This window comes from Hylobates moloch, unplaced genomic scaffold (genome assembly GCF_009828535.3).
Source record: "Hylobates moloch isolate HMO894 unplaced genomic scaffold, HMol_V3 SCAFFOLD_6, whole genome shotgun sequence".
NCBI classification, from domain to species: Eukaryota; Metazoa; Chordata; class Mammalia; order Primates; family Hylobatidae; genus Hylobates; species Hylobates moloch.
Window position 1 is genome coordinate 410,672 of NW_026652281.1, and position 24,617 is coordinate 435,288.

Here is a 24,617-nt window from a genome sequence, read left to right on the forward strand (position 1 = left end):
CCCTCGATGGGTGCCAGGCTTCGGGGGGTCTCTGGTATCCTTCCAGCTTGACCATTTGTAGCAGGTGAACCAGCCCACACTCAGTGTGAGGTAGTGGCAGGAAGGGACCAGTGTTGTGGGTAAGAAGATGGAGATTGGGTCGTGGCAAGACACTAGCTCCAGTGAGTGGCACAGACGTGGGGAAGCATTCCAGCAGTGCGATGTGCAAACGCCCTGAAATAGGAGTGGGCGGGGTGGGGCTGTGTGTATGCCTTGGGTGGAACTGGGGCCGTTCTGGTGTGCAGGGAAACTTGAAGAGGCTTTGAGCTTTGAGGGAGAGGACAGCCTGGGAGTGGAGCCTCAGGTGAGGACTGAGGATGGCAGTGGCCAGACCACCCAGGATGGGAGCAGTAAACGGCCTGGGGATGTGTCCTGAAGGTGGAACAGAGCAGACTTGCAGGAGGCAGATGGGGACAGGAGCAAACTGGGAAGGAGAGGAATAGAAAGTTCCACGATGAACACATTAAGTTTGAGGGGCAGCAGCCACTGGACATAGGAGCACAGAGGTCGGGGGCAGCCACTGGACATAAGAGCACAGAGGTCGGGGGGAGCTAACAGTTGCCCCGGCTGAGCTCTGGCGCTCCAAGAGTGAGGAGTTGGGTGGAGGAGTGGCAGAGGATCCCCCGGGGAGAGCAAAGTCCCAGAAGACAGAGGAACTCCAGTGGCCCACCGTGTTTGGCAAGGTGGGGACGGGTAAGGGCAGTTTCCGGGGGAGTCGGGGACTAAATCAGGGCAGGATGAGAAAATGGGAGTCTGTGAGAAGTTTTCTGTGAAAGGCAGCAGGGAGGTGGGTCCAGGGGCGAGTCACAGAGAGGCAGCTCCCACGGCATGCAGAAGGGCTGCGTGAGCAGGTCCATGGTCGCGCAGAGGTGCTCCATGCCAAGCCACGGGAAGGCAGGACTTTGGGGACACAGCCGACGGGAGATGGGTGAGGCGATCCGCCTCAGCACGTCCTTGTCTCCGTAAAACGGGGTGAGGCGATCCCCCTCAGCAGGTCCTTGTCTCCGTAAAACGGCCACTTCCCAGAGGCCTGTAGTTGCAAGTGAAGCTGAGTGAGCAGTAAAGGCTATTTAGGGTCGAGGCTCTGACAGGCCTTCATGAGGGGCACACAGACTTAGCAGGCTCAGGAGGCAAAACCAGGACAGATGATTAGAGATGACTTGGCGGGGGGGGCTTGCCTGGGGTCCATGAGGAATAGTCGGCTTGTCCAGGGTGAGTGAGGGGTCGGGGGGCAGTGGGCTTGCCCGGGGTCAGTGAGGGGTCAGGGGCAGTGGGCTTGTCCGGGGTCAGTGAGGGGTCGGGGGGCAGTGGGTTTGCCCGGGGTCAGTGAGGGGTGGGGGGCAGCGGGCTTGCCCGGGGTCAGTGAGGGGTCGGGGGGCAGTGGGCTTGCCCGGGGTCAGTGAGGGGTCAGGGGCAGTGGGCTTGTCCGGGGTCAGTGAGGGGTCGGGGGGCAGTGGGTTTGCCCAGGGTCAGTGAGGGGTCAGGGGCAGTGGGCTTGCCCGGGGTCAGTGAGGGGTCGGGGAGCAGTGGGCTTGTCTAGGGTCAGTGAGGGGTCGGGGGGCAGTGGGCTTGTCTGGGGTCAGTGAGGGGTCGGGGGGCAGCGGGCTTGCCCGGGGTCAGTGAGGGGTGGTGAGGGGGGCAGTGGGCTTGCCTGGCTTTTCCGTTGCCTCATTTTATCTCATCAGTAGGTAGCAGTGATAGAGCCACCTGTGACCAGCCTCCTTGTCCCCCCCCAGAAGCTGGGGAAACTGCACCCGCTGACACCTCCAAGATGCTGAAGCTAGCACAGCAGTGTCTGGAGAGGGCCCAGTCGACGGCCGCCAAGCTTGGTGGGTCTCCTGCAGTAGGCGGCTCTCCTGAGGCATCCCCCAAGCTCGCGTCTCCTCTGTGGGATGTGGCCCACCGCTTGACCCCTGGCTACCAATGGCTTGCAGGGAAAACACGCCTGAAGCCAACCATGCCTGCAGCTGCTCCCATCCCCCAGCCTGCCGGCCGACACCGCCGTGTATACTCCGACGAAGGGGGAAAACTCTCTCCTTTTCTGCCACCCGAGATCTTCCAGAAGCTTCAAGGGGCAGAGTCACAAAGCTGTAAGAAGTAAGATGGGCAAGATGGGAGGTGGGATGAGCCTGGGATTGGGTTTTTGAGGCTGAGGAAGATGAGCTGATGAGAGCGATTTTTTTTTTTTTTTTTTTTTGAGACAGAGTCTCACTCTGTCGCCCAGGCTGGAGTGCAGTGGCACGATCTTGGCTCACTGCAACCTCCGCCTCCCGGGTTCACACCATTCTTCTGCCTCAGCCTCCCAAGTAGCTGGGACTACAGGCGCCCGCCACCATGCCCGGCTAATTTTTTGTATTTTTAGTAGAGATGGGGTTTCACCGTGTTAGCCAGGATGGTTTCGATCTCCTGACCTCGTGATCTGCCCACCTTGGCCTCCCAGAGTGCTGGGATTACAGGCGTGGGCCACCACGCCAAGCCCCCACAGTGCTGGGATTACAGCGTGAGCCACTGTGCCCAGTCTGACAGCGAATGTTTTTAAAATGGGTCCCAGAATGGGAATATCCTCTTGCCTGACACAAGCAAATGCAGGCGGCACAGTGGCTCACGCCTGTAATCCCAGCACTGTGGGAGGCTGAGGCGAGCAGATCACCTGATGTCAGGAGTTCCCAACCAGCCTGACCAACATGGTGAAACCCCATCTTTACTAAAAATACAAAAATTAGCCGTGGTGGTGTGCACTTGTAATCCCAGCTACTCAGGAGGCTGAGTCAGGAGAATCACTTGAGCCTGCAAGGTGGAGGTTGCAGTGAGCGAAGATCGTGCCACTGCACTCTAGCCTGGGCAACAAGGGTGAAACTCCGTCTCAAAAAAAAAAAAAAGCACCGTGTGCGGTGGCTCACGCTTGTAATCTCAGCACTTTGGGAGGCCGAGGCGGGCGGATCACGAGGTCAGGAGATCGCGACCACAGTGAAACCCCGTCTCTACTAAAAATACAAAAAATTAGCTGAGGCATAGTGGTGTGCCCCTGTAGTCCCAACTACTAGGGAGGCTGAGGTGGGAGGCTCACTTGAGCCTGACAGGTTGAGGGTGCAGTAAGCCGTGATTGTGCCAGTGCACTCCAGCCTGGGCAACAAAACGAGACTCTGTCTAAAAAAAAAAAAAAAAAAATGGCCGGGCACAGTGGCTGATGCCTGTAATCCCAGCACTTTGGGAGGCCAAGGTGGGTGGATCATGAGGTCAGGAGATCGAGACCATCCTGGCCAACAAGGTGAAACCCTGTCTCTACTATTAATTACTAAAAAATTAGCCGGGCGTGGTGGCGGGCGCCTGTAGTCCCAGCTACTCGGGAGGCTGAGGCAGAAGAATGGCGTGAACCTGGGAGACAGAGGTTGCAGTGAGCCCAGATTGTACCACTGCACACCAGCCTGGGTGACAGAATGAGAATCCCGTGAACCCAGGAGGCAGAGGTTGCAGTGAGTTGAGATTGCGCCACTGCACTCCAGCCTGGGCAACAGAGCAAGACTCTGTCTCAAAAAAAAAAAAAAAAATTTAGCTGGGCACAAGAATAAATTATATATCTATATATATGTAGAAATCCATACATAGAAAACTGAGCAGACAAGTTTATAACAGCAGAGCAGACATAGCTGAAGAGTAAATTCATGTATTGGAAAAAAGGTCAAAAGATGGCTGGAATGAATTACAGAAACAGAGCCTAACGTGTTCATTGGAGTTCCAGAAAGAAAATGGGAGGGAGGCCAAGGCAGGCGGATCATGAGGTCAGGAGTTCAAGACCAGCCTGGCTAACATAGTGAAACCCCATCTCTACTAAAAATACAAAAATTAGTCATGCGTGGTGGCGCGTGCCTGTAATCCCAGCTACTATCATTGAACCAGGATGCAGTTGCAGTGAGCCAAAATGCCCATCACCTGGCAACACTAGATCTGTCTCAAAAAAAATCAGGGCAGGGTGGCCAGGCGTCAGGCTCTGTCTTTCCTCCTCCTTGTCCTCCACTGTCCCTGACAGTGGGAAGGTAAAAGGGAACAGAGCTTTCAAGGTGGAGTGGCTGTTGGGAACTGTATAAAGGAGACAGGACACTTCTTCCTTTCATGGGTCACAAACTAATCTAGCTGTTTGACCCATATAGTGCCTTTAAAGCAGGGATGTCCAATCTTTTGCCTTCTCTGGGCCACACTGGAAGAAGAATTGTCTTGGGACACACATAAAATACACTAACACTAACAACAGCCAATGAGCTTAAAAAAAAAAAAAAAATTGCAAGGCCGGGCACAGTGGCTCCCATCTATGATCCCAGCTCTTTGGAAGGCCAAGGCGGGCAGATTACCTGAGGTCAGGAATTTGAGATCAGCCTGGCCAACATGATGAAACCCCATCTGTACTAAAAAATACAAAAATTAGCTGAGCACCATGGTGGCACATGCCTGTAATCCTAGCTACTTGGGAGGCTGAGGCAGGAGAATCACTTGAACCTGGGAGGCGGAGGTTGCAGTGAGCCGAGATTGTGTCACTGCACTCCAGCCTGGGCGACAGAATGAGACTCTGTCTCCAAAAAAAAAAAAATTGCAAAAAAAACTCAGTGATTTTTTTTTTTTTTTTTTTTGAGACAGAGTCTCTATCACCCAGGCTGGAGTGTAGGCACGTGCCACCACACCCGGCTAATTTTTTGTATTTTTAAGAGACTGGGTTTCACCATGTTAGCCAGGATGGTCTCAATCTCCTCACCTCATTATCCGCCCGCCTCGTCCTCCCACAGTGCTGGGATTACAGGCGTGAGCCACCGTGCCCGGCCCTCAGTGATGTTTTAAGAAAGTTTAGGAATTTGGGTTGGGCCACATTCAAAGTCATCCAGCCTCGGACTGTTGCACAAGCTTGCTTTAACAAGACTCATACTGTTGCCAAACACATATAACTTATTTCCGTAGAAGTCCAGTGGTCCAGCTTCGCTTGAAAAACCAAAAGTCATGGCAATACCAAAACTTGTGTTTTCTTTCTTTTTGTTGTTTTTTGTTTTGGTTTTGTTTTTTTGAGACAGAGTCTCACTCTATCACCCCGGCTGGAGTGCAGTGGCCAGATCTCGACTCACTGCATCGCCTCCTGGGATCAAGCAATTCTGCCTCAGCCTCCCGAGTAGCTGGTATTAAAAGTGTGCACCACCATGCCCAGCTAATTTTTGTATTTTTAGTAGAAACAGAGTTTCACCATGTTGGCCAGGCTGGTCTCGAACTCCGACCTCAGGTGATCTGCCTGGCCTTAGCCTCCTAAAGTGCTGGGATTACAGGCGGGAGCCACTGCACCTGGCCAAAAGCTGTGTTTTGGAAGGGCAGGCAAGAAGGGGCAGATGTTGCAGCCCACCCCAGATGGCTCCCCTCCTCTTCCTCCTCACCTCCTGGCCTCAGAGCAATCCGAGAGGATGAGAGAGGCTCGTCTGGTGGCCAGACACCACTGGGCCTCCTGGGGTCTAGACAGCAGCTTGTCACATTTCCAGAGAGCTGACGCCACTGGAGGAGGCCTCCCTGCAGAATCAGAAGCTGAAGGCTGCGTATGAGGCCCGAATGGCCCGGCTAGACCCCAGCCAGGCCATGCAGAAGACATCCCTGGTGAGTGGGGGCTAGGAAGGGCCTGGGGGGTGCATGGGCGCTGGGTAGAGAAGAGTCGGTCTTACTCCCTCCTTCCCCCCGCCAGACCCTCTCTCTACAGCGGCAGATGATGGAGAACCTAGTGATTGCCAAAGCCCGGGAGGAGACAGCACCCTTTCTGACCACCCTGGTGGTCCCTGAGGGGAAACTCAGTGTGGCCTTGAGCCAACGGCAGAGAAGGGGGCAGCGAGGGGAGCGGAGGTTCCAGGGTCGGGGTACAGGGCTGAGGGGCTTCCCGCTTTGCAGAGGCATGGCCTCAGGGGAAGGGTCTGGCCCCCGTCCCCCAGGCTCTCTGGCCCGGCCCTTCTGGCTTGAGCGCAGGCTGCCTTCTGCCCCAGAAGCCTTACCTGGGGACAGCCCCTCACTGAGGGGGGGTCCCTGGGACGTCCTGGCCTCTCCGGGTGTGGGACGGGGTTGGGAACCGAGGGCCCGCTCAGATCCGACGCTCGGCCCCTTGACTCTGCACCCAGCTCCAGAGAAAGATGGAGGAGCGCCGGCTGCGGCTCCAGGAGGCCGCCAACAGGTGGGACTCCTGCCCGCCCCTGGGGCCGCTGCGGGGAGGGCCTGGCCCCGGGACCCACCTCATGCCTTTCTTCCCAGGAGGTTTTGCAGCCAAGTCGCCCTGACCCCGGAGGAACGGGAGCAGCGGGCCCTTTACGCCGCCATCCTGGAGTACGAACAGGACCATGTGCGTCCCCCACGGGCCCAGGCTTTGTAGGAGAAGCCCAGCTAAGGGGGCGGGGCCAGAGGCCGTGGGGGGGAGCCCCAGTGAGGGAGGCGGGGCCGGAGGCCGTGTGGGAGGGCCCCAGTGAGGGAGGCGGGGCCAGAGGCCGTGTGGGAGGGCCCCAGTGAGGGGGCGGAGCCAGAGGGCGTGGGGGCCGTGAGGAGGGCCGGGCCAGTGGCCTGTGGGAGGGCCCGGGGGGCGGGGCCAGTGGCCTGTGGGAGGGCCCGGGGAGGGGGCGGGGCCAGTGGCCTGTGGGAGGGCCCGGGGAGGGGGCGGGGCCAGTGGCCTGTGGGAGGGCCCGGGGAGGGGGCGGGGCCAGGGCTGCGTGGGGCGGGGCACGGTGAGGAGGCGAGGCCAGGGGTCGCATGGGAGGGTCCCAGCGTGGAGGGTAGGGCCAGGGCCTACGTGGGAGGGTCTGGGCCGCGTGGGACGGTCCCAGCGCGGAGGGAGGGTCCCAGCAAGGGGGTAGGGCCAGGGTTCGCCTAAGGTTTCCCTCGGGTGTGGGTGGGGGCGGGTCGCGGGGCCTGCTGGCGCTGGGTCTCCTGCACCCCAGGACGGGCTCCCACAGTCTCTAGGGGTCGGCATTGGTGGCAGATGAGGCGCGTCCGGTCGTGGTGGACCCACCGTGCTTTCCTTCAAGGCCCCCTGTCTCGTAGGACTGGCCGAAGCACTGGAAGGCCAAGCTCAAGAGGAATCCGGGGGACCTGTCACTCGTGACCAGTCTGGTCTCACACCTGCTCAGGTAGCTGGGCTTTCAGACCCCACAGAGCCCCTGCGCACCGGCCTTGGACACCTCTTCCTGGTGCCAGGTGCCGGAGAGGGGCTGGACTGACAGAGGGAGCCTGTGCCTCAGCCACGTGGACACCGCAGCTCCCTTTGTGCTGAGGGCGTTTCCTCCGCTTCTCCAACCTCCCCAGCGGGGGCGGGGGGCAGACTTTCCAACATTTACTGTCAGGAGGTAATGCAAGTCACTTCTCTGAAACCGGGCATAGCGCGGCACCTGTGGATGCCACGGAGAGGCCGAGGCTGGCCGCGTTCTTATTCTTACGCCCTCCTCTCCCGCAGCCTCCCCGACCACCCGATCGCGCAGCTCTTGAGGCGGCTGCAGTGCTCCGTGTACAGCACCCTGTATCCCGCCGTGAGCAGAGCAGCCGCGCCAGCCCCAGGCTGCTGCCCCCTGACCCCCAACCCCGGAAGCCGACGGCTGCGGCCCTCGCAGAGCCTCCATTGCATGCTGTCCCCGCCCGAGCCCAGCGCAGCCCCGCGGCCCCAGGATAGTCCCCCCACGCCCCCACTCCAACCCGGCCCCGTGGGGTCTCCCTCACCCCTGGGGGACACCGCATCTGGATTGCCAGACAAGGACAGCTCGTTCGAGGACCTGGAGCAGTTCCTGGGGACGTCTGAGCCGCAGGGCCGGGGCCGTGGGGTGCAGCCAGAGCCCCAGCTGCAGCAGCTGAAGAGCGCCGTGGAGGAGATCCACAACGCCATCGGTGAGGCCAGGCCCTCACTGGGACAGCCGCGGCAGCTCTTCACCCCTGCATATCGGTCCATTTCAAGCTTCTGTTTGGGGAAGGGTCTGTTGATCAGAGACTCTGATCAGACTTACGTCCACCCAGCCCACGCCTCAGCCCTTCTCATTTTGGAAATAGAGTGGTAGGGATGGGGTTTCATCATGTTGGTCAAGCTGTTCTCAAACTCCTGACCTCAGGTGATCTGCCCACCTCGGCCTCCCAAAGTGCTGGCATTACAAGCGTGAGCCACCGCACCCAGCCCAGAGTTTTCTAAGAACCACTGCGGGAGGCCCAACAGTCCAGGCGGTGTTCTCGCTGTGCTGCCCACACACTAAGGAACTTGGTCAGGGTCCCCACCCACAGCGGGTTGAATCTAAAGTCTTTCCTGGTTCCTGCAGTTTTGGGTAAAGGCCCTTTTGAGAAAAGGATCATCCTCCGGTTTCTTCTCAGGCTGCTGGCCCAACAGGGCAGCAGCTGTAGGTGACAGTTTCCAGTCCCAGACTCCCTGCCCTGGGCCAAGGAGGGTCAGGGGTAGATGCAGGAGGCTTGAAGGCGGTGGAAAGAGGACCAGACAGGGCCGTCTCCCCATTGCTCCTGGACACTGCCAGTTGCTCTGCCTCTCAGAGAGCTTGCTTGGGTGGAGAAAGGCCCCATGGCTTACAGCCACTTGACCTAGCAGGGGAGGAGCCTCTGTGGATGTCCCCGGCTCTGTTCCCAGCAGACAGGCTGCTCTCGCTGACCCTTCTGGCCTTCGAAGGCCTAAACACAGCTGCCTCCAAGGACCGGTGCCTGGCATGCATTGAGGAGCCCTTTTTCTCCCCGCTGTGGCCTCTGCTGCTGGCCCTGTACAGGTATGGACCCAACCGTACAACCACCCGCGTGGCCTGGTGTCTCCCAGCCCAGTCCCCCAGGAGGCCTACCCTGCTCCCCAGCACTGTCTGCTCCCCTCCATCTCCAAGACTCGTGTTTGCTACCCCTAGCCTGTGCTTTACCCTGAGGCCATCTTCAGGGGCTTCCAGTTTGCAGGTAGGACTATTGCCACCCTCCTGTGCCTGGGGTCTTGGCGACACTGGGGCTTTTTGCTTGAGATACATAACCAGTTTTCTCCAGGACTGAGCTCCAGCCACAGCCCTGCTTCTGTCCCCAGGGCAAGGTCCCTGGGGCAGCTTAGCCTGGCCTCTCTCTGCCCCAGGAGCGTGCACCGAGCCCGGGAGGCTGCCCTGAGCAGGAGCATGGAGCTCTACAGGAATGCACCCCCCACCGCCATTGGCATCCCCACCAAGCTACTCCCCCAGAACCCTGAGGCCAAGGGGGCCACTGGCTACCCCTACTGCGCAGCGGCCCAGGAGCTCGGACTGCTGGTCCTGGAGAGCTGCCCCCAGAAGAAGCTGGAGTGCATAGGTCAGCAGGTTCGAGAGGCAGGGGGAGGGACAGGCTCCCATCCCAGTAGGTGACCTGGAACCTTTGTCTTCACCACTGAGCTTCTCTTGTCACCTGCCGGTGGGGAGGTGGGGGGACCAGAACAAAAGTGGTGTCTGAGCAATATCCCCAGGGTCATCGCAGCTCTTCCCAGCCGTGCACATCAGGAGGTGGGCGGGGTATAAGGGGTGGCTTGGGCTTCGGGGCGGGGTTAACTGCCTCTGAAACCCCGTCTGTGGTGCAGTGCGGACCCTGCGGATCATCTGTGTCTGTGCGGAAGACTACTGCCCCACGCCGGAGGCCACACCCCAGGCCGGGCCCCAGCCCATCGCTGCAGCTGCCATGTGAGTCCCGGGAGGGCGAGGTGTGGCCAGGGAGGAAGGGCCCTAGAAAGGCAGTGGTCATGGCAGGGACTGTCTTCCTGCCCCTTAGCCTTGTGCCAGCCGGCTTCACTGTAGAAGCGGGAGGGCTGTGTCGGCCTGGCCGTGTGGGCCCAGCCCTGGCCCCGCAGTGAAGGAGTTCCCTTTAGGGACAGCCTCACCATGCTCAGCTGGCTTCCTGTGCCTCTGGGCAGGAGGGCACAGTGATGGCAGCCAGCACGGCCAGGATGGCTCCACAGTCGCTGGGTTTGCGGAGAGGTCCCTGGCCCCAACCCAAGGCCGCTGTGCCCTCCCGACAGTGGTGCCGATGACCTGCTGCCCATCCTGTCCTTCGTGGTGCTGAGGAGCGGCCTCCCTCAGCTGGTGTCGGAGTGCGCGGCCCTGGAGGAGTTCATCCACGAGGGGTAGACCCCGGCGGGTCAGGGTGGGGGTCTGTGTGCAAAGAGCAGGGACCTCATCCCTCAACCTACTAAACGGTGGTTGTCAGTGGCAGCTGGGGAGGGCAGCGTGTGGCTCCATCACAGCCATGCCTTTGGGCAGCCCCTGTAGGTCCACCTATGCGGAGTGCCTGCTGCCACATGTCCCGTGGCCCTTCCCTTAGCTCAGCCTCTCCCAGACAGCAGGAGCTGGGGGCTGTCCCCTGAGCAACATCTGCCTGGGGAGGGGACGGGGATCGAGTGCCATCCCTGGCTCTGCCGTCCAAGGACGAGCACGGAGTGGGTGGGAAAGGCCTCCTCTAGCCCAGTGGCCCTGACAGCCCCACCTGCGCACCCTCAGCACCCAGGTCCTGAACTGGGAGGGCAGACACTACCTTCTGCAGGGCCAGTTCGTCCAGATGACACCGGCTGCCCCTGCCATCCGTGCAGGTACCTAATCGGAGAGGAGGGGTACTGCCTGACATCACTGCAGAGTGCCCTGAGCTACGTAGAGCTGCTGCCCCGGGGAGGCCTGGCCAAGTAGTAGAGCCACAGCCCAGGGCCCCTGCAGGGCCTGGCCTCGCCTCCCAGGGCTGTCTCTCCTACACCTGGAGCCATGGGATCTACTGAGAACCATCCTGGAGCCTCACGCTGCTCTGCACATGGCAGGGGCTTGTTCACTGTGGTGTGCTCTCCAGCTCTTCCCCTTCCTCACCTCACATCTGACCCTGGAGCTTGGGGTTGGCACCTCTGCCCCAACAGATGGGGCTGAATCAGCTCCAGGAGGAACCAGGCCCTGCTATCCTGTGTAGGCCTCAGAGAGGCCGAGAAGGGAGGCTTTGGGCTTCGATGGGTGCAGGCTCAGTGATGAGCATCTGGCTGGGGCAGCTCCTGGGGAGCATCAGGGAAGAGGGGGCCGTGGAGGCTAGCGGTGGAGACAGCAGTCCAGTTTCTCTCCCCTCTGACCCCTAGAAGGGGACTTGTAGCCCCATGAACTAGTTTGTCTGGGTCAGGAACAAGGGCCGGCTGGGGCCTGGGGTGCAGCTGGTGTGAGGGTGTGCTGTTTGCTGATGGGCAGGGACACCCCGGCGGGGTCTGGGGCTCTGAGCCCAGGACATTCCCTGCGCCTTGCTCACCTTGGCTGTGGGCTGTGAACATTCCGGGACCCTGGGCATCTTATCTAGATCTATGCAGCCCAAGGGTCAGCCCTCTTGACTGTCACATGCTGCCCCTACCCAGCCTAAAATAAAGAGCTCACTGCTGTGCTTCGCCGTGTGGCTCCCTCAATCCCCACCCCACTGGCCAGAGAGCACAACCACCCCTGCTGCCCACGGCAGAGGCCGCTGAGGATGTGGGGTAGGAGCCACAGCCCAGCCCCAAACAAAGCCTGGCCCAACCTCTTGAACATCTGCCAGCCTCCGAGACCCTCTGTGTAGAAGCAGGGTCCTCTTGGGGCTGTGCCTGGCCAGGCAGGTGTGGGCTTCACCCTCTTGGACAGGAGAGCTCTGCAGGGCATCGGTGGGTGGGAAGGGCGGGGTGGGGCCAGGGTCCTAGGTCATCACTGGGGACCTGAGCCCAGAGCAGTCACCCGAGGGTCTCCAGAATCATCATGGTTCTGTGCATGGCGACACACACATGCTCTGAGGTGCACAGAAGGCTGCCGGGCGTGGACAGCATCTGCCAGGGCGGTGTGGGCAGATCAGGATGGAGGGCTCTTCTGCAAGAAAGGCAACGCCGGCAGCTTGAGATGCCATGACGAGGCAGGTGCAGGGCTGGTGGGGTGGAAGGTCCCAATCCTAGATGCTACCAGGAGCTGGCTGTGGGGCAGTGTCGCCGTCCTCAGGGAAACAGCCTTCAAGCAGTAGCTGTGGACATCAGTGGGATGCTCTGTGCTTGCGCCCTCAGCAGTGGCTGGTTTACTCCCCAAGGACCCCGTGGGGAGACAGAAGTGTCTCTCTGCGTGGGGGAACAGCTGGAGCATCTGCCCCAGCCCTCAGTGTGAACCCTAGCTGGCCGTGGTGCCTTGGAGCTTCGGCTGCTCCGGCCTCAGCTTTGCTGTCTGGAAGATGGAATTTTAAAGCCCGCTTCATAGAATGGTGGAGATGAGCTGTGTCTTGAACAAATCCTGGCGTGGGAGCCCCGCTGGCTTGGCATCAGGCCACACCTGCAGCCTGACCACGCTGGGGGCCAGGAACGTGCTGGCTAAGCTGTATCCCTGGCCCTGGCGCTGAGATCCTGCAGACCTGTCCAGGGGCTGCTGTTTGCTGTGCAACTTGCCCTCTCTGAGCCTGCAGCTCGCCCATAAGACAGGAATGAATAATAGCAGCTTCCTTTTAGAAATCCTACAACTGGCAGGCCGCGGCGGCTCACGCTTGTAATCCCAGCACTTTGGGAGGTCAAGGTGGGCAGATCACGAGGTCAGGAAATCAAGACCATTCTGGCTAACAGGGTGAAACCCCGTCTCTGCTAAAAATACAAAAAATTAGCTGGGTGTGGTGGCCCACACCTGTAGTCCCAGCTCCTCGGGAGGCTGAGGCAGGAGAATGGCGTGAACCCCAGGAGGCAGAGGTTGCAGTGAGCTGAGATCGCATCACTGCACTCCAGCCTGGACAACAGAGAGAAACTCTGTCTCAAAAAATAAAAATAAAATAAAAAGTAATGGCTGGGACCGGTGGCTCATGCCTGTAACCCCAGCAGTTTGGGAAGCCGAGGCGGATGGATCTTTTGAGGTCAGGAGTTCGAGACCAGCCCAGCCAACATGGCGAAACTCCGTCTCTACTAGAAATACAAAAATTAGCTGGGCGTGGTGGCACCCTCGTGTAGTCCCAGTTACTCAGGAGGCTGAGGCAGGAGAATCGTTTCAACCTGAGAGGCAGAGCCTGCAGTGAGCCGAGATCACGCCACTGTACTCCAGCCTGAGCACAGAGCGAGACTCCATCTAAAAAAAATAAAAATAAAAATAAAACTATTCTGCATAAGCAGTGTCCAAATCGTAACAAAAATCAAATGAAAAGCAAACAAGATGTAACCTTATATCCGTTGGACCGGAGAAGATGAGGAAGCTGGACAATGCCGAGTACAGGAGGGGGAGGGAGCTCACCCACACTATGGGGTGGACATGGCAGTGGCCCCAGAGGACCAGGTGCAGTCCTGGAGTCCAGGTAAGTGTAGATGGAACCTCTGACCTGGCAAGGCTGCTGCCGGTTTTAGAGGATGCATATGCAGTGGAGGCAATGGAGTGTCTGTCCCTGGAGGGCAGGGAAGGACGGAGAATCCACACAGCCCACGGAGTGTCCATCCCTGGGCGGGCAGGGAGAGAGCCGTGAATGTACAGCCCATGTAGCTACCGCTGCATAACAAGCTACCCCAACTCACGGGCTTAAATACACAAGAGGCCAGACATGGTGGTTCACACCTTGAATCCCAGCACTTCGGGAGGCTGAGGCTGGAGGATCACTTGAGCCCAGGAGTTTGAGACCAGCCTGGGCAACACAGTAAGGCCCCCCTCTCTACTAAAAAGTTAAGAATTAGGCTGGGCGCCGTGGCTCACGCCTGTAATCCCAGCACTGTGGGAGGCCGAGGTCGGTAGATCACCTGAGGTCAGGAGTTTGAGACCAGCTTGGCCAACATAGTGAAACCCTGTCTCTGCTGAAAATACAAAAAATACAAAAATCAGCTAGGTGGCTCCTCAGCATCATGGGAGGCTGTTTCTAGGTGGTAACCCAATGACCAGGGGTTGGATTCATCCAAAGAGCTATCTGCTGTCTATGGTTGGTGCCAGCTGTCGGCTGGGACCTCATTCAGGGCTGTCAGAACAATGACGTGAGAACTGGATGGGTCTCCAGGGGCTGCCGAAACGGCCACAAAATGGGTGGCTTACAACAGGAATGTTCTCTCACCCTCTTGCAGGCCTGAGGTCAAAATCAAGCTGTCAGCAGGGCTGACTCCCTCGGGAGGCTGTAGGGTAGAATTATTTTTGTCTTCAGCTTCTGGTGGCTCTAACACAGCTTGTGCTACCTTAGCTCACGGCTCCCTCGTTCCACTCTGCCTCTGTCTTTAAGCGGTCTTCTCTCCTGTGCGTTCACATCTAAGTTTCTCTCTTCTCATAAGGACAGCAGTCATACTGGATTTAGGGCCCATGCCAACCTAGAACAACCTCATCTTTTTTTTTTTTTTTGTAAGACGGAGTCTTGCTCTGTCGCCCAGGCTAGAGTGCAGTGGCGCGATCTCGGCTCACTGCAAGCTCCATCTCCTGGATTGACGCCATTCTCCTGCCACAGCCTCCCGAGTGGCTGGGACTACAGGTACCTGCCACCATGCCAGGCTAATTTTTTGTATTTTTAGTAGAGTCGGGGTTTCACCGTGTTAGCCAGGATGGTCTCAATCTCCTGACTTCGTGATCCACCTGCTCGGCCTCCCAGAGTGCTGGGATTACAGGCGTGAGCCACTGCGCCCGGCACAGAACAAACTCACCTTATCTTGATTTTGTCTGGAAAAACTATTTCCAAAAAAGTCCCAAGAATAGGCTCCGGGTGAATGTGAATTGCAGGTGGAAGTTGCAGCCCAAAACCTCCGCACACGGTCGTGGCCTTCTCACTCTAGTGGCTGGATTCTGAGGGTGTGTTAGTCCATCCCGGTGCTGCTGTAAATAGCTGCCTGAGGCTGGATAATTTATAAAGAAAAGAGGTTTAATTGACTCACAGTTCCGCATGGCTGGGGAAGGCCTCAGGAAACTTATAATCATGGCAGAAGGCATCTCCCCACAGGGTGACAGGAGAGAGAATAAGCACTGAGCAAAGGGGAGAACCCCTTAAAAAACCATCGGGTCTCGTGGAATTCACTATCACGAGAACAGCACGGAGGAAGCGGCCCCCATGATTGAATGATCTCCACCTGGTCCTGCCCCGACCCTGTGGGATTACAATTCAAGATGAGATTTTGGGTGTGGACACAGAGCCAAACCATATCAGAGGCCAAGGATCTCAAGACAAGGCCGAGGTATGGCATGTTTATGATTTAGCCTTGGAATTCATTCCACATCAGTTCTATTCCATGGATTGAGGCAGGTGCAAAAACCCACCCAGGCCCATGGGAGGAGAGCTTGCTCTGTCGCCCAGGCTGGAGGGCAGTGGCATGATCTTAGCTCACTGCAACCGCAACCTCTGCCTCCCAGGTTCAAGTAATTCTCCTGCCTCAGCCTCTCAAGTAGCTGGGCTTACAGACATGTGCCACCACGCCCGGCTAATTTTTGTATTTTTAATAGAGACGGGGTTTCAACATGTTGGCCAAGCTGGTCTTGAACTCCTGACCTCAGGTGATCTGCCCGCCTTGGCCTCTCAAAGTGCTGGGATTACAGGCGTGCGCCACCACGCCCGGCCATGATCACACTATTTCTAAGATGCCAGCAGGGAACTGCCAGGTAAAAATTCTAAGAAAAAAGCGGAGACCTTGTCGCCCAGGCGCAGGGAAAGTTTCAACAAACTTGGGCCTTGGTTTTGGTGGCCTGGAGAAGTGAGGGACACAGACGGGAAGGAGCAGAGCCTGCCCAAAGCAGGGGTGTGGCGTAAGGGTGGGTTTCGGCTGGGACCTCCAAGGGTCTCCCTCATCCTCCTCTACTTCTGGGCAATGCGAGAAAGTGGCTTTAGCACAGAACAGAGGAACCCAAGCGAAGACAACGTCCCCGGGAAGTCGTGGCCCAGATTTAGCCTGGATGGATCCGTGGCCCAGATCAGCTTTTAGCCTAGAGAGGGGGCAGCTTCGCCCTGCCTCAGAGACCTGCCCAGACGATGGTCTCAAGGCCTGCAGATGGCAAGTGCAGGAGGCCGGGAAGCAGAGCCAGCAAAAACAGAATCTGAGGTCCCCGCATCCACCTGAAGCTGCTGTTTCAGACAAGGCTGAAAGGCTTGTCCTTGCGCCCACCTTCCGCGCCACGGGCCCCTCCCGCAAGGGGATGGCCCCGCCCCACAGGGGAGGCCCGCCCCCGGGTCCGGCCAATCCCCGCCAGGTAATGCCGGTGGCCCCACCCCACAGAGGACGAGCCCGCGCACCTGTTTCCTCGCGGCCGGGGCGCCTGGGGCTGGGTCCCTGTCTCGTGGGGAGGAGCGGCCCAGGCACAGCGTTCACTGAGCGCCTGCCATGAGCCCGCAGCCCTCGGCCCAGGGGCGTCGTGAATGATACCGGTCCCGTGAGGAGACGGGCGACGCGGTGACAGGAGGCTCGCGGGGTGCCTCGCGCGGGTGCTCGGCCAGGCTGGACACCTCCTCCTCCCCTTTCACCAGGCCCCGCCCCTCCTGATTTATTCGGAGGCGGGGCCTGCGCCGAGCCCCGCCCCTAGCGTCACGGCCGCGTACCCCGGGCGGAGCCGACTCCTGGCGGAAGCGCGCGGCGCGCGGGGAGGCCCGAACTGATCGGCGGCGGCCGGAGACCGCTGGGGACACACAGGTAGCGCCGTCACCCGCGGGGTCCGCAGCTCCATCTGCCGGGCGAAGGGGCTCTGGTCGGGAGAGGGCTCAGCGGGCGGAAGCGCGTCTCTAGAGAAGGGTGCGGTCGATAACCGGGGGCGCCCCTGGAAGGCCGAGGTACCCAGGCTGGAGGGAGGGGCTGGAGGTGCGGGGGCGCTCAGCTGGAGGGGCCTGGATCTCTGGGTGGGCGGTCAGCTGATGGGACGAGGTCTCCAGGGTAGGGGGTGCCGAAGATACCGGGGGCGCCCAGCCGCTGGGGACGGGGTCTCCAGGCTCGAGGGCTCCTGCGGACGCTGGGTGGGGGCTCGGGGAGAGCGCGGCTGGCTGGGCGCGCCCTTAGGTCCCTGATCCCCCCGCCTCCCGAACCCCGCAGGATGGGCAGCAGCACGCTGTCCGAGGACTACCGCCTGTGCCTGGAGCGCGAGCTGCGACGGGGCCGCGCGGGCGTGTGCGGGGACCCCTCGCTGCGCGCGGTGCTCTGGCAGATCCTGGTAGAGGACTTCGACCTACACGGGGCGCTGCAGGACGACGCGCTGGCGCTGCTCACCGACGGGCTGTGGGGCCGCGCCGACCTGGCGCCCGCGCTACGCGGCCTGGCCCGCGCCTTCGAGCTGCTGGAGCTCGCTGCGGTGCACCTGTACCTGCTGCCCTGGAGGAAGGAGTTCACCACCATCAAGGTAGGCGCCAGGCCAGGAGGAGCGCGCCCCTCGTCCTGGCATGCGGGTCGTGGGGCCGTCGATCATGGGGGACCACGCCTTTCGGGAGAGAGGGGCTTCAAGCGTCCTCAGTGCCCGGTGGGCTTCTCAAGGCTCCGAGCGCTGAGGGGTCGTGGGCGTGTGGGGGCACCCACTCCTAGGGCTGAGAACATGGGGTGGGCGAGGGCAGGATTGGGTACTGTCTACGGGGTCCTGCCCTGAGAGCTTGCGTCAGTGTCTTCCCTAAGAGGCCTCGCGGCCCCACTTGCCATGGAAATCTTAGGACGGGGCGGGGGCACAGAAGGTACTTGAGTTCCCATGGTCATCCTAATTCCTCCAGGATATGGGCCAATCCTATTTACAGAGACCGCCGAGGCTGGGAGGACTGCACATGGGCGCATCCCTGTGAAGTCTCAGGGCTGGGCTCAGACCTAGTGAACTCCTCGGCCTGGGGCGGGAGGCTGTGCCCAGGGCTGGCCTGGTCCCTCTAGGTGAGCTCCTGGCGGCAGGAGGGGGCAGGGCCGCCGGGAGCTCTGAGCTAATTTGGAAGAGTAGGAAGCCGATGACGTCACTGGGCACGTGGGCGAGCTACGCCTCCGCCGGTTGCCATGGCAACGGCAGTCTCTCCGCGGCTCCCCGGGGACACCTGCTGGTCGGAGGGGCCAGGACTTTCATTCATGAGAGACGACGGACAGGCCCGCCCTTGAGGCCTCCCAGGGGGGCGGGGCGGGGGAGTAACCGGCTTCAGTGCCGGGCAGCCCTGGTTTGGACCTAGTTCTGCTGCCTCCTGGCCGTGAGGCCTTAGCCAAGTTAGCTCCTCTCTCTCAGCGCCTTTCCTCCTCTGAGACAGCGACACAGGAACAGTCCAGTTCATGGGGCCAGAGGAATGAATCGAAGCGCCGAGCTCAGTGCTGCAGGCACTGGGTGCTCCACACATGCGCCGTGTCCTGGCATTAGATGCTAGGAGTCCCGGAGTTAGGGAATTTTAGAGTCAGGAGACGCTCGCGGTGATTGTCCTGAGGTTCCTTTAGTCCTTCACCTAACTGTAGGCTAGAAAGCACTCACCCTTGGCCGGGCGCGGTGGCTCATGCCTGTAATCCCAGCACTTTGGGAGGCCCAGGTGGGCGGATCACGAGGTCAGGAGTTCGACACCAGCCTAACCAACATAGTGAAACCACGTCTCTATTAAAAAATACAAAAATTAGCCGAGCGTGGTGATGCACGCCTGTAATCCCAGCTACTCAGGAGGCTGAGGGAGGAGAATCACTTGAACCCGGGAGGTGGAGGTTGCAGTGAGCCAAGATTGTGCCACTGTACTCCAGCCTGGTGAGAGTGAGACTCTGTCTCAAAAAGAAAAAAAATTCTAGGCCAGGCACAGTGGCTCACGCCTGTAATCCCAGCACTTTGGGAGCTCAAGACGGGCGGATTACTTGAGGTCAGGAGTTCGAGACCAGCATGGCCAACATGGTGAAACACCCTCTCTACTAAAATACGAAAATTAGCCGGGTGTGGTGGTGGGTACCTGTAGTCCCAGCTACTGGGGAGGCTGAGGCAGGGGAATTGCTGGAACCTGGGAGGCATAGGTTGCAGTGAGCTGTGATGGAGCCACTGCACTCCAGCCTGGATGACAGAGCGAGACTGTCTCAGAAAAAAAAAAAAAGAAATTCTCATGTTTGGGCCTGGCCCAGACTGGCTATAAGCCTAGTCTCTGGGGTTGGGTCTGAGCATCAGAAGCTGCCAAGGCCTTGAGCCAACGGATCCCGGACCCACTGTACCCTAGGGTCTGGCCTATGGGAGGGTGGGCAGCCACTGACCAGGCCGCTCCCTTGCAGACCTTCTCCGGGGGCTACGTGCACGTGCTGAAGGGTGTGCTCTCAGACGACCTCCTCCTGAAGAGCTTCCAGAAGATGGGCTACGTGCGCAGGGACAGCCATCGGCTCATGGTGACTGCCCTGCCCCCCGCCTGCCAGCTGGTGCAGGTGGCCCTGGGCTGCTTTGCCCTCCGGCTGGAGTGTGAGATCCTGGGCGAGGTGCTGGCCCAGCTGGGCACCAGTGTGCTGCCAGCTGAGGAGCTGCTGCAGGCACGGCGTGCCAGCGGGGACGTGGCCTCCTGTGTGGCCTGGCTGCAGCAGCGGCTGGCCCAGGATGAGGAGCCACCACCCCTGCCCCCCCGAGGCTCCCCTGCTGCTTACAGGGCCCCACTGGACTTATACCGGGACCTGCAAGAGGACGAGGGGTCGGAGGACGCCAGCCTGTATGGGGAGCCGTCACCAGGCCCTGACTCACCCTCGGCGGAGCTGGCCTACAGGCCGCCACTCTGGGAGCAGAGTGCCAAACTGTGGGGCACTGGGGGCCGGGCCTGGGAGCCCCCAGCTGAGGAGCTGCTGCAGGCCAGCAGCCCACCCTATGGGGCCTTGGAGGAGGGGCTGGAACCTGAACCCTCCGCCTTTTCCTTCCTCTCTCTGCGCCGTGAGCTGAGTAGGCCTGGGGACCTGGCCACCCCTGAAAGCTCTGCAGGGGCCAGCCCGAGGCGTATTCGGGCAGAGGGGGTACCAGCCTCAGCCTATAGGTCTGTCTCTGAGCCCCCAGGCTACCAGGCACACAGCTGCCTGTCCCCTGGTGCCCTGCCCACCCTCTGCTGCGACACGTGTCGCCAGCTGCACGCTGCCCACTGTGCAGCCCTGCCCGCCTGCCGTCCGGGCCACTCGCTGCGTGTGCTGCTTGGCGACGCCCAGCGGCGCTTGTGGCTACAGCGTGCACAGATGGACACTCTGCTCTACAACAGCCCCGGGGCCCGGTCCTAGGCCAGCTGGGCCCCAGGTCAAGGGCTCTTGGGAGACAGCTCCCGTGGTGCTTCTCTTTGCTGGGGAGGGGTCTGGGCCTCTGGGTGCCTTGTCCCTGGGGGAGTCCTGGGCACAGCAGGGGGTTGGAGAGTCCGGACCAACTCCTGCTGGAGGTGGGACTCTGTATATGGAAGGCTCCAAGGGCAGCAGGCCTAAGCCGACCAGCAGGAGCCTTTCCACATTTCCCCACATTTCCACCCAGACGCATGCCCACGTGTTGGGTAGAGGGGTCCAGCCTGTTCCAGCCAGTGCCTGAACCTGTCCCTGAGAAGGACCCTGTGCCCCAAGCCCTCAGCTCCTGGCCCACTCCCTGCAGTACAGGGCTCAGGACTTGGGGGGTCCACGTGTCCCAGAGATTGTCCACATGAGTGTCCTCAAGGGCCTGTTGGTGACACCGAACTCCCCCTCCCCAAGCTCTGCTGGGGCCAATCTGCAGGGCTCTGCTGGGTGCACGGCTGACCTGGCTTCGGGGACCCCGGCCCTCCCCTTGGGTGTCACAGCAGCTGGGCCCACAGACAGGAAATGACCTGACCTCAAACCAGATGTGGAGGTGTACGAGAGCTGCAGGGATGGGCAATGGCTGACAGCTGGGAAGGCCCTGAGCATCACTGCTGCTGGGCGGAAGGGCCTGTGGGCAGCTCACCCAGGCAGCTGGGTCTTGGTGCGTCCAGTGGTAACGATGCCTCTGCCCTCCCTTCCCTTGGGTGCAGCCCACAGGCTGGCGAGGTGGCGGCTCTGCCCTAACCTCGGGTCTGGCGAGGGAGGGGACAGGGTATATCCACTGTGACAGCCCCTCTGGGCCCACAACTCCCTGACCCTGGAAGCTGAACCTGCTTTCCTGACACTCCACCCCACCCGCCTCCTCCCCAGAACACTCAGAGGGACAGTCAACATCAGAGCACATTAAACGCTGGTAAAACCATGTCTGTTAAGAAAGCTTTTATCCAACAAGAGCCTATAGCTTCGCTCAGCATCAGAGCCACGGCCTCCTGTTGGGTCCTCCATGTGGGGAGCAGGGATGCAGCTCAGCCTCCAGCCCAGGGCTCTCCTGGTGGTCTCCGGGCATCCTCAGTTGTGGCTCCTACCTCACACCTTGTCCCTCTTGTCCTCATCTGGAGTCCTGCCAGGCCCACCTGGGGTCACCACAGCTGACCCATGCACGGGACAGCGACTGAGAGGGGATACGAAGGTCTTCTGGGCCCACTCATCCCAGGCCAGCGTCCACCACAACTCAAAAGACAGCAGGGGGACTGCATCCACCACTCCTCCCAAGCAGTGGTTGCACATTTCCAACACAGCGAGGACCACCACGGGAGACCCCTGTGGCCACGGAAGGAGCCGCCAGACCTGCCCCTTCCAGGGTGCACGGCTGGGAGCCCCCCAGCGTCACCCGGCCTTTTTCTGCGGGCAGCAGTGGGTTCAGGGCAGACAGTGGGAGGGTCAGTGGAGGATGGTCCCAGCCAAGGGGATGAGCTGGATCCCAGGCGCCTGGTCAGCCTGGCTTGCGGCACCCTTCACGGACACCGCCGATCGGAAGACCTGGTGTGGGAATACAGGTGTGTGCCAGGCCCACCGTCAGGGTTTACAGCGCTTGCTCTGGCCCTCGGAGGTGGCCGGGGCGGCCCGCTTGTTGCGGTGGTGGGGAAAGGTCGGCATGAGCTCCGGCTCACAGGCTGCAGGGAGAAGGGTAGCTCAGTGTTGGGCAGGGCAGGGCAGGGCCCCAGACAGGAGGAGCAGGCCCCGGTCTGAGTCCAGCTCTGCCTCTGGACCTGGCCCTGGGCTGTCTGTGCCTCCACATGCCCCTGTCCTCTTACCCCAGAAAGTGTGTGCCGTCAGTGAGGGCACCAGGCCACTTCACCACCCACCCAGGGCAAAACGGGCTCCCAGCCATTCCCCTGCAGAGCGAGTCTGAGAAACCCTGCACGCTCATGTAGAGGCCAGCCGTGCCCCGCAGAGTCAGGAACCCTGCACACTCACGTAGGGGCTTCTCCTTGAAGTAGGAGCTCTCCAGGCAGTCCCCGGCCGTCGCCCTGGAGGAGGCAGGCTGCATTAGTGCGACTCTTGAGTCCGGCTTCCTCATCTCCCACCCAGCTGAGCAGCCTGTGACTCAAATTCTCAAAGGAAGCCTGGTGGCCAGAAACCACTCCAAGGGGCTACACCTGGGGAGGGGCCTCTCCACCGCCGTGAGGTTGGGTTCTGGGAAACGGTCTGGACAGTGTGGGGGGTGGGGGTCCCCGCCCCCCACGCAGAGATCAGCACCTTTTCTTAGGGTTGTACATGAACAGGAAGTGCAGCAGGCGCAGCCCGGCCTCGGACAGCCACGGGAACTTGTGCTTCAGGTTGTTGTAGGGCTGCTTCCGGAGGCTGTACTGGCCGACCAGCGGCAGCTTGGAAAAACCCTATGGGAGGCAGGAGCTGAGGCGCAGAGGGCATGGGCACGGGCAGGGGCTAGAGGGCGTGGGCACAGGCGGGGGCTGCGGGTGCAGAGGGCATGGGAACGGGCGGGGGCTGTGGGTCTGCCCAGGATGCCCACCGGCCAGATGTTCTCACTGGGCGTCCCGAGCAGCTGCACGATCAAGTCGATCTGGTGAATCTCGGAAGTGCCGGGGAGAAGGGGCCTGTGGGCCAGCAGCTCAGCCAGGATGCAGCCCACAGCCCTGCAGAGAACAGCGGACCTCACTGCAGCCAGACCTCTGCTGACCCTGCTAGCGTGAGGCACAGCGGACCTCACTGCAGCCAGACCTCTGCTGACCCTGCTAGCGTGAGGCACGCTGGGTCAGGGACACTGAAGGACAGGCAGGGACCACTGGCTCCCCTCCTGGGCCCCGCAGGCCTCCCAGGGTGACAAGGGCAGGGGCAGGCATGCCTCCTGCAGACCTCTGTGCTCCGGGCCTGAGAACAGCAAGCGAAGTTCTCACACCTCCTCCTGGGTTCCCAGGCTCAGGCCCACCTCCCTGGGAGTGGGAGGCTGGCAAAGACCCCACTGCACTCCTGCCTCTCCCCTGAGGCTGAGCTCAGGGACCAGGTGACCCAGCTCCCGTCCCAGCCCTTCCTGAGGCCCCAGGAGCCGTAACCATATCTCCTCACCACATGTCGATGCTGGTGGTCTGTGTGGTGGTTCCCAACAGCAGTTCAGGGGCACGGTACCTGCACACAGAAGCACCCACCTCAATACGGCCGGCTCCTCTCCCCCAGCCCAGGCCTCCACAGGACACAGCCTCCCTGAGAGCCTGTGGTGGCTGGGAAACCTGTCCCAACCTGGACCACCCTCTGCCCCAGGCCTTGCAAATCCAGGTGGTGCACACAGCAACGGCTGCTGGGGGCGAGAGCTGTCACATGCAGCGGTGTCCTCAGAGTCGCAGGGACCACGGACCCTCAGCACACAGCCACACCAACCACTACCAACCCGTTCTCAGATGGGGAGTACACGACACTGGGGTCCTGACCTGAGTCTGACCAACTCTGATGTTCAGCCCTGGCTAAGCATGACCCTGTTCGGCTAAAAGTATCCAGGAGGAAGAACCAGGGAAAGCATGCAAGCTGCCCGTCCTTCAGTCCGTGAAGCAGCCTTCCCCCCAGAGATGGTTTCACAGCCACGGTGTGTTTCCAGCTCTCAAGGTGAGGTGTGTCTCATCTAGGCGGGCCCTTGATGCCACTGAGCCCAGCTCTCACCACTTTGTGGGACAGCCCTGCTGTGTCCTGGAGGCTGTTCTAGACCCAGCGTTTATGAGTGTGCACAGACCCTATAGCTTAACATTCCCAAGGCCACTGCAGCTTCAGCCTGACATCCCCAAGGAGACCTCCACTAGGCAGGCCTGGTCCCCAGGGGCCACCACGCTTCAGAAGGACTTACCAGAGAGTCACCACCTTGGGGGTCATTGGCTTTACTGGGACACCATAGGCCCGGGCCAGGCCGAAATCCGCTGCAGCAGAAAGGGGAGTGTGTGTCACCAAGTGGGGGCTGACAAGCTGCCATCTAGGGACAGGGCCTGGCCCAAGTTGCACCCACCTGTCTTCACACAACCCTTGTCAGTCATGAGCAAGTTGGAAACCTTCAGGTCCCTGTGATAGAAAAACACTGGCAGGTGGCTCCCAGAGGGCCAGGGGGGCTGAGGTCTCCCCCACGGCACTGATGCCCGTCACTTCCTGCACGTTTCCTCAGGTTTGGGCTTTTTAGTATCTCTTTTTTTTTTTTTTTGAGACAGAGTCTCACTCTGTCGCCCAGGCTGGAGTGTAGTGGTGCGATCTCAGCTCACTGCAAGCTCCGCCTCCCGGGTTCACGCCATTTTCCTGCCTCAGCCTCCTGAGTAGCTGGGACTACAGGCGCCCGCCACCACACCCGGCTCATATTATTATTATTATTTTTTGTATTTTTAGTAGAGACGGGGTTTCACCGTGTTAGCCGGGATAGTCTCGATCTCCTAACCTCGTGATCCACCCGCCTCGGCCTCCCAAAGTGCTGGGATTACAG

General features: G+C 60.3%; 3 protein-coding genes across 33 annotated transcripts in view; 2 read left to right on the plus strand and 1 right to left on the minus strand.

Annotated features, from left to right (window-relative positions):
* Window positions 1-13,133, plus strand: part of VPS9D1 (VPS9 domain containing 1) — a 17,651-nt gene extending 4,518 nt beyond the window's left edge. For 2 of the 10 annotated variants that reach the window (XM_058440331.1, XM_058440333.1), the window contains 13 exons: window positions 1,776-1,868; window positions 1,974-2,136; window positions 5,547-5,658; window positions 5,744-5,806; window positions 6,168-6,220; window positions 6,298-6,385; window positions 7,078-7,163; window positions 7,487-7,911; window positions 8,651-8,783; window positions 9,125-9,333; window positions 9,596-9,695; window positions 10,031-10,135; window positions 10,509-10,691. In XM_058440331.1, the coding sequence (XP_058296314.1) occupies window positions 1,776-1,868; window positions 1,974-2,136; window positions 5,547-5,658; window positions 5,744-5,806; window positions 6,168-6,220; window positions 6,298-6,385; window positions 7,078-7,163; window positions 7,487-7,911; window positions 8,651-8,783; window positions 9,125-9,333; window positions 9,596-9,695; window positions 10,031-10,135; window positions 10,509-10,605 (1,727 nt within the window). In that variant the 3' untranslated portion in view covers window positions 10,606-10,691. Of the gene's footprint in view, window positions 1-1,724; window positions 1,869-1,973; window positions 2,137-5,546; window positions 5,659-5,743; window positions 5,807-6,167; window positions 6,221-6,297; window positions 6,386-7,077; window positions 7,164-7,486; window positions 7,912-8,650; window positions 8,784-9,124; window positions 9,342-9,595; window positions 9,696-10,030; window positions 10,136-10,508 lie in introns of all 10 variants that reach the window. The other 8 variants (XR_004248650.2, XR_009213977.1, XM_058440328.1 and 5 more) reach the window with 8 other exon arrangements.
* A 3,377-nt stretch (window positions 13,134-16,510) lies between these two features.
* SPATA2L (spermatogenesis associated 2 like) lies at window positions 16,511-20,959 on the plus strand. Its single transcript, XM_032156128.2, has 3 exons — window positions 16,511-16,588; window positions 16,982-17,285; window positions 19,136-20,959. The coding sequence occupies exons 2-3, from the start codon at window positions 16,983-16,985 to the stop codon at window positions 20,105-20,107; spliced, it is 1,275 nt and encodes a 424-aa protein (XP_032012019.1). The 5' UTR covers window positions 16,511-16,588; window position 16,982; the 3' UTR covers window positions 20,108-20,959.
* Window positions 20,960-21,069: 110 nt separating this feature from the next.
* CDK10 (cyclin dependent kinase 10) overlaps window positions 21,070-24,617 on the minus strand; it is a 26,425-nt gene continuing 22,877 nt past the window's right edge. For 9 of the 22 annotated variants that reach the window (XM_032156140.2, XM_058440345.1, XM_058440341.1 and 6 more), the window contains 7 exons: window positions 24,156-24,208; window positions 24,000-24,069; window positions 23,234-23,293; window positions 22,680-22,902; window positions 22,406-22,545; window positions 22,124-22,176; window positions 21,090-21,819 (listed from right to left, as the gene is read on the minus strand). In XM_032156140.2, the coding sequence (XP_032012031.1) occupies window positions 21,722-21,819; window positions 22,124-22,176; window positions 22,406-22,545; window positions 22,680-22,902; window positions 23,234-23,293; window positions 24,000-24,069; window positions 24,156-24,208 (697 nt within the window). In that variant the 3' untranslated portion in view covers window positions 21,090-21,721. Of the gene's footprint in view, window positions 21,820-22,123; window positions 22,177-22,405; window positions 22,546-22,679; window positions 22,903-23,233; window positions 23,294-23,999; window positions 24,070-24,155; window positions 24,209-24,617 lie in introns of all 22 variants that reach the window. The other 13 variants (XM_032156142.2, XM_032156141.2, XM_058440347.1 and 10 more) reach the window with 9 other exon arrangements.

What these genes read in the sequence shown, in the direction of transcription:
- SPATA2L (XM_032156128.2), top strand. Translation starts at nt 16,983, where the DNA reads ATGGGCAGCAGCACGCTGTCCGAGGACTACCGCCTGTGCCTGGAGCGC. An exon ending in AGGAGTTCACCACCATCAAG is followed by an intron (nt 17,286 to 19,135) that starts GTAGGCGCCAGG and finishes GCTCCCTTGCAG; the next exon opens with ACCTTCTCCGGGGGCTACGT.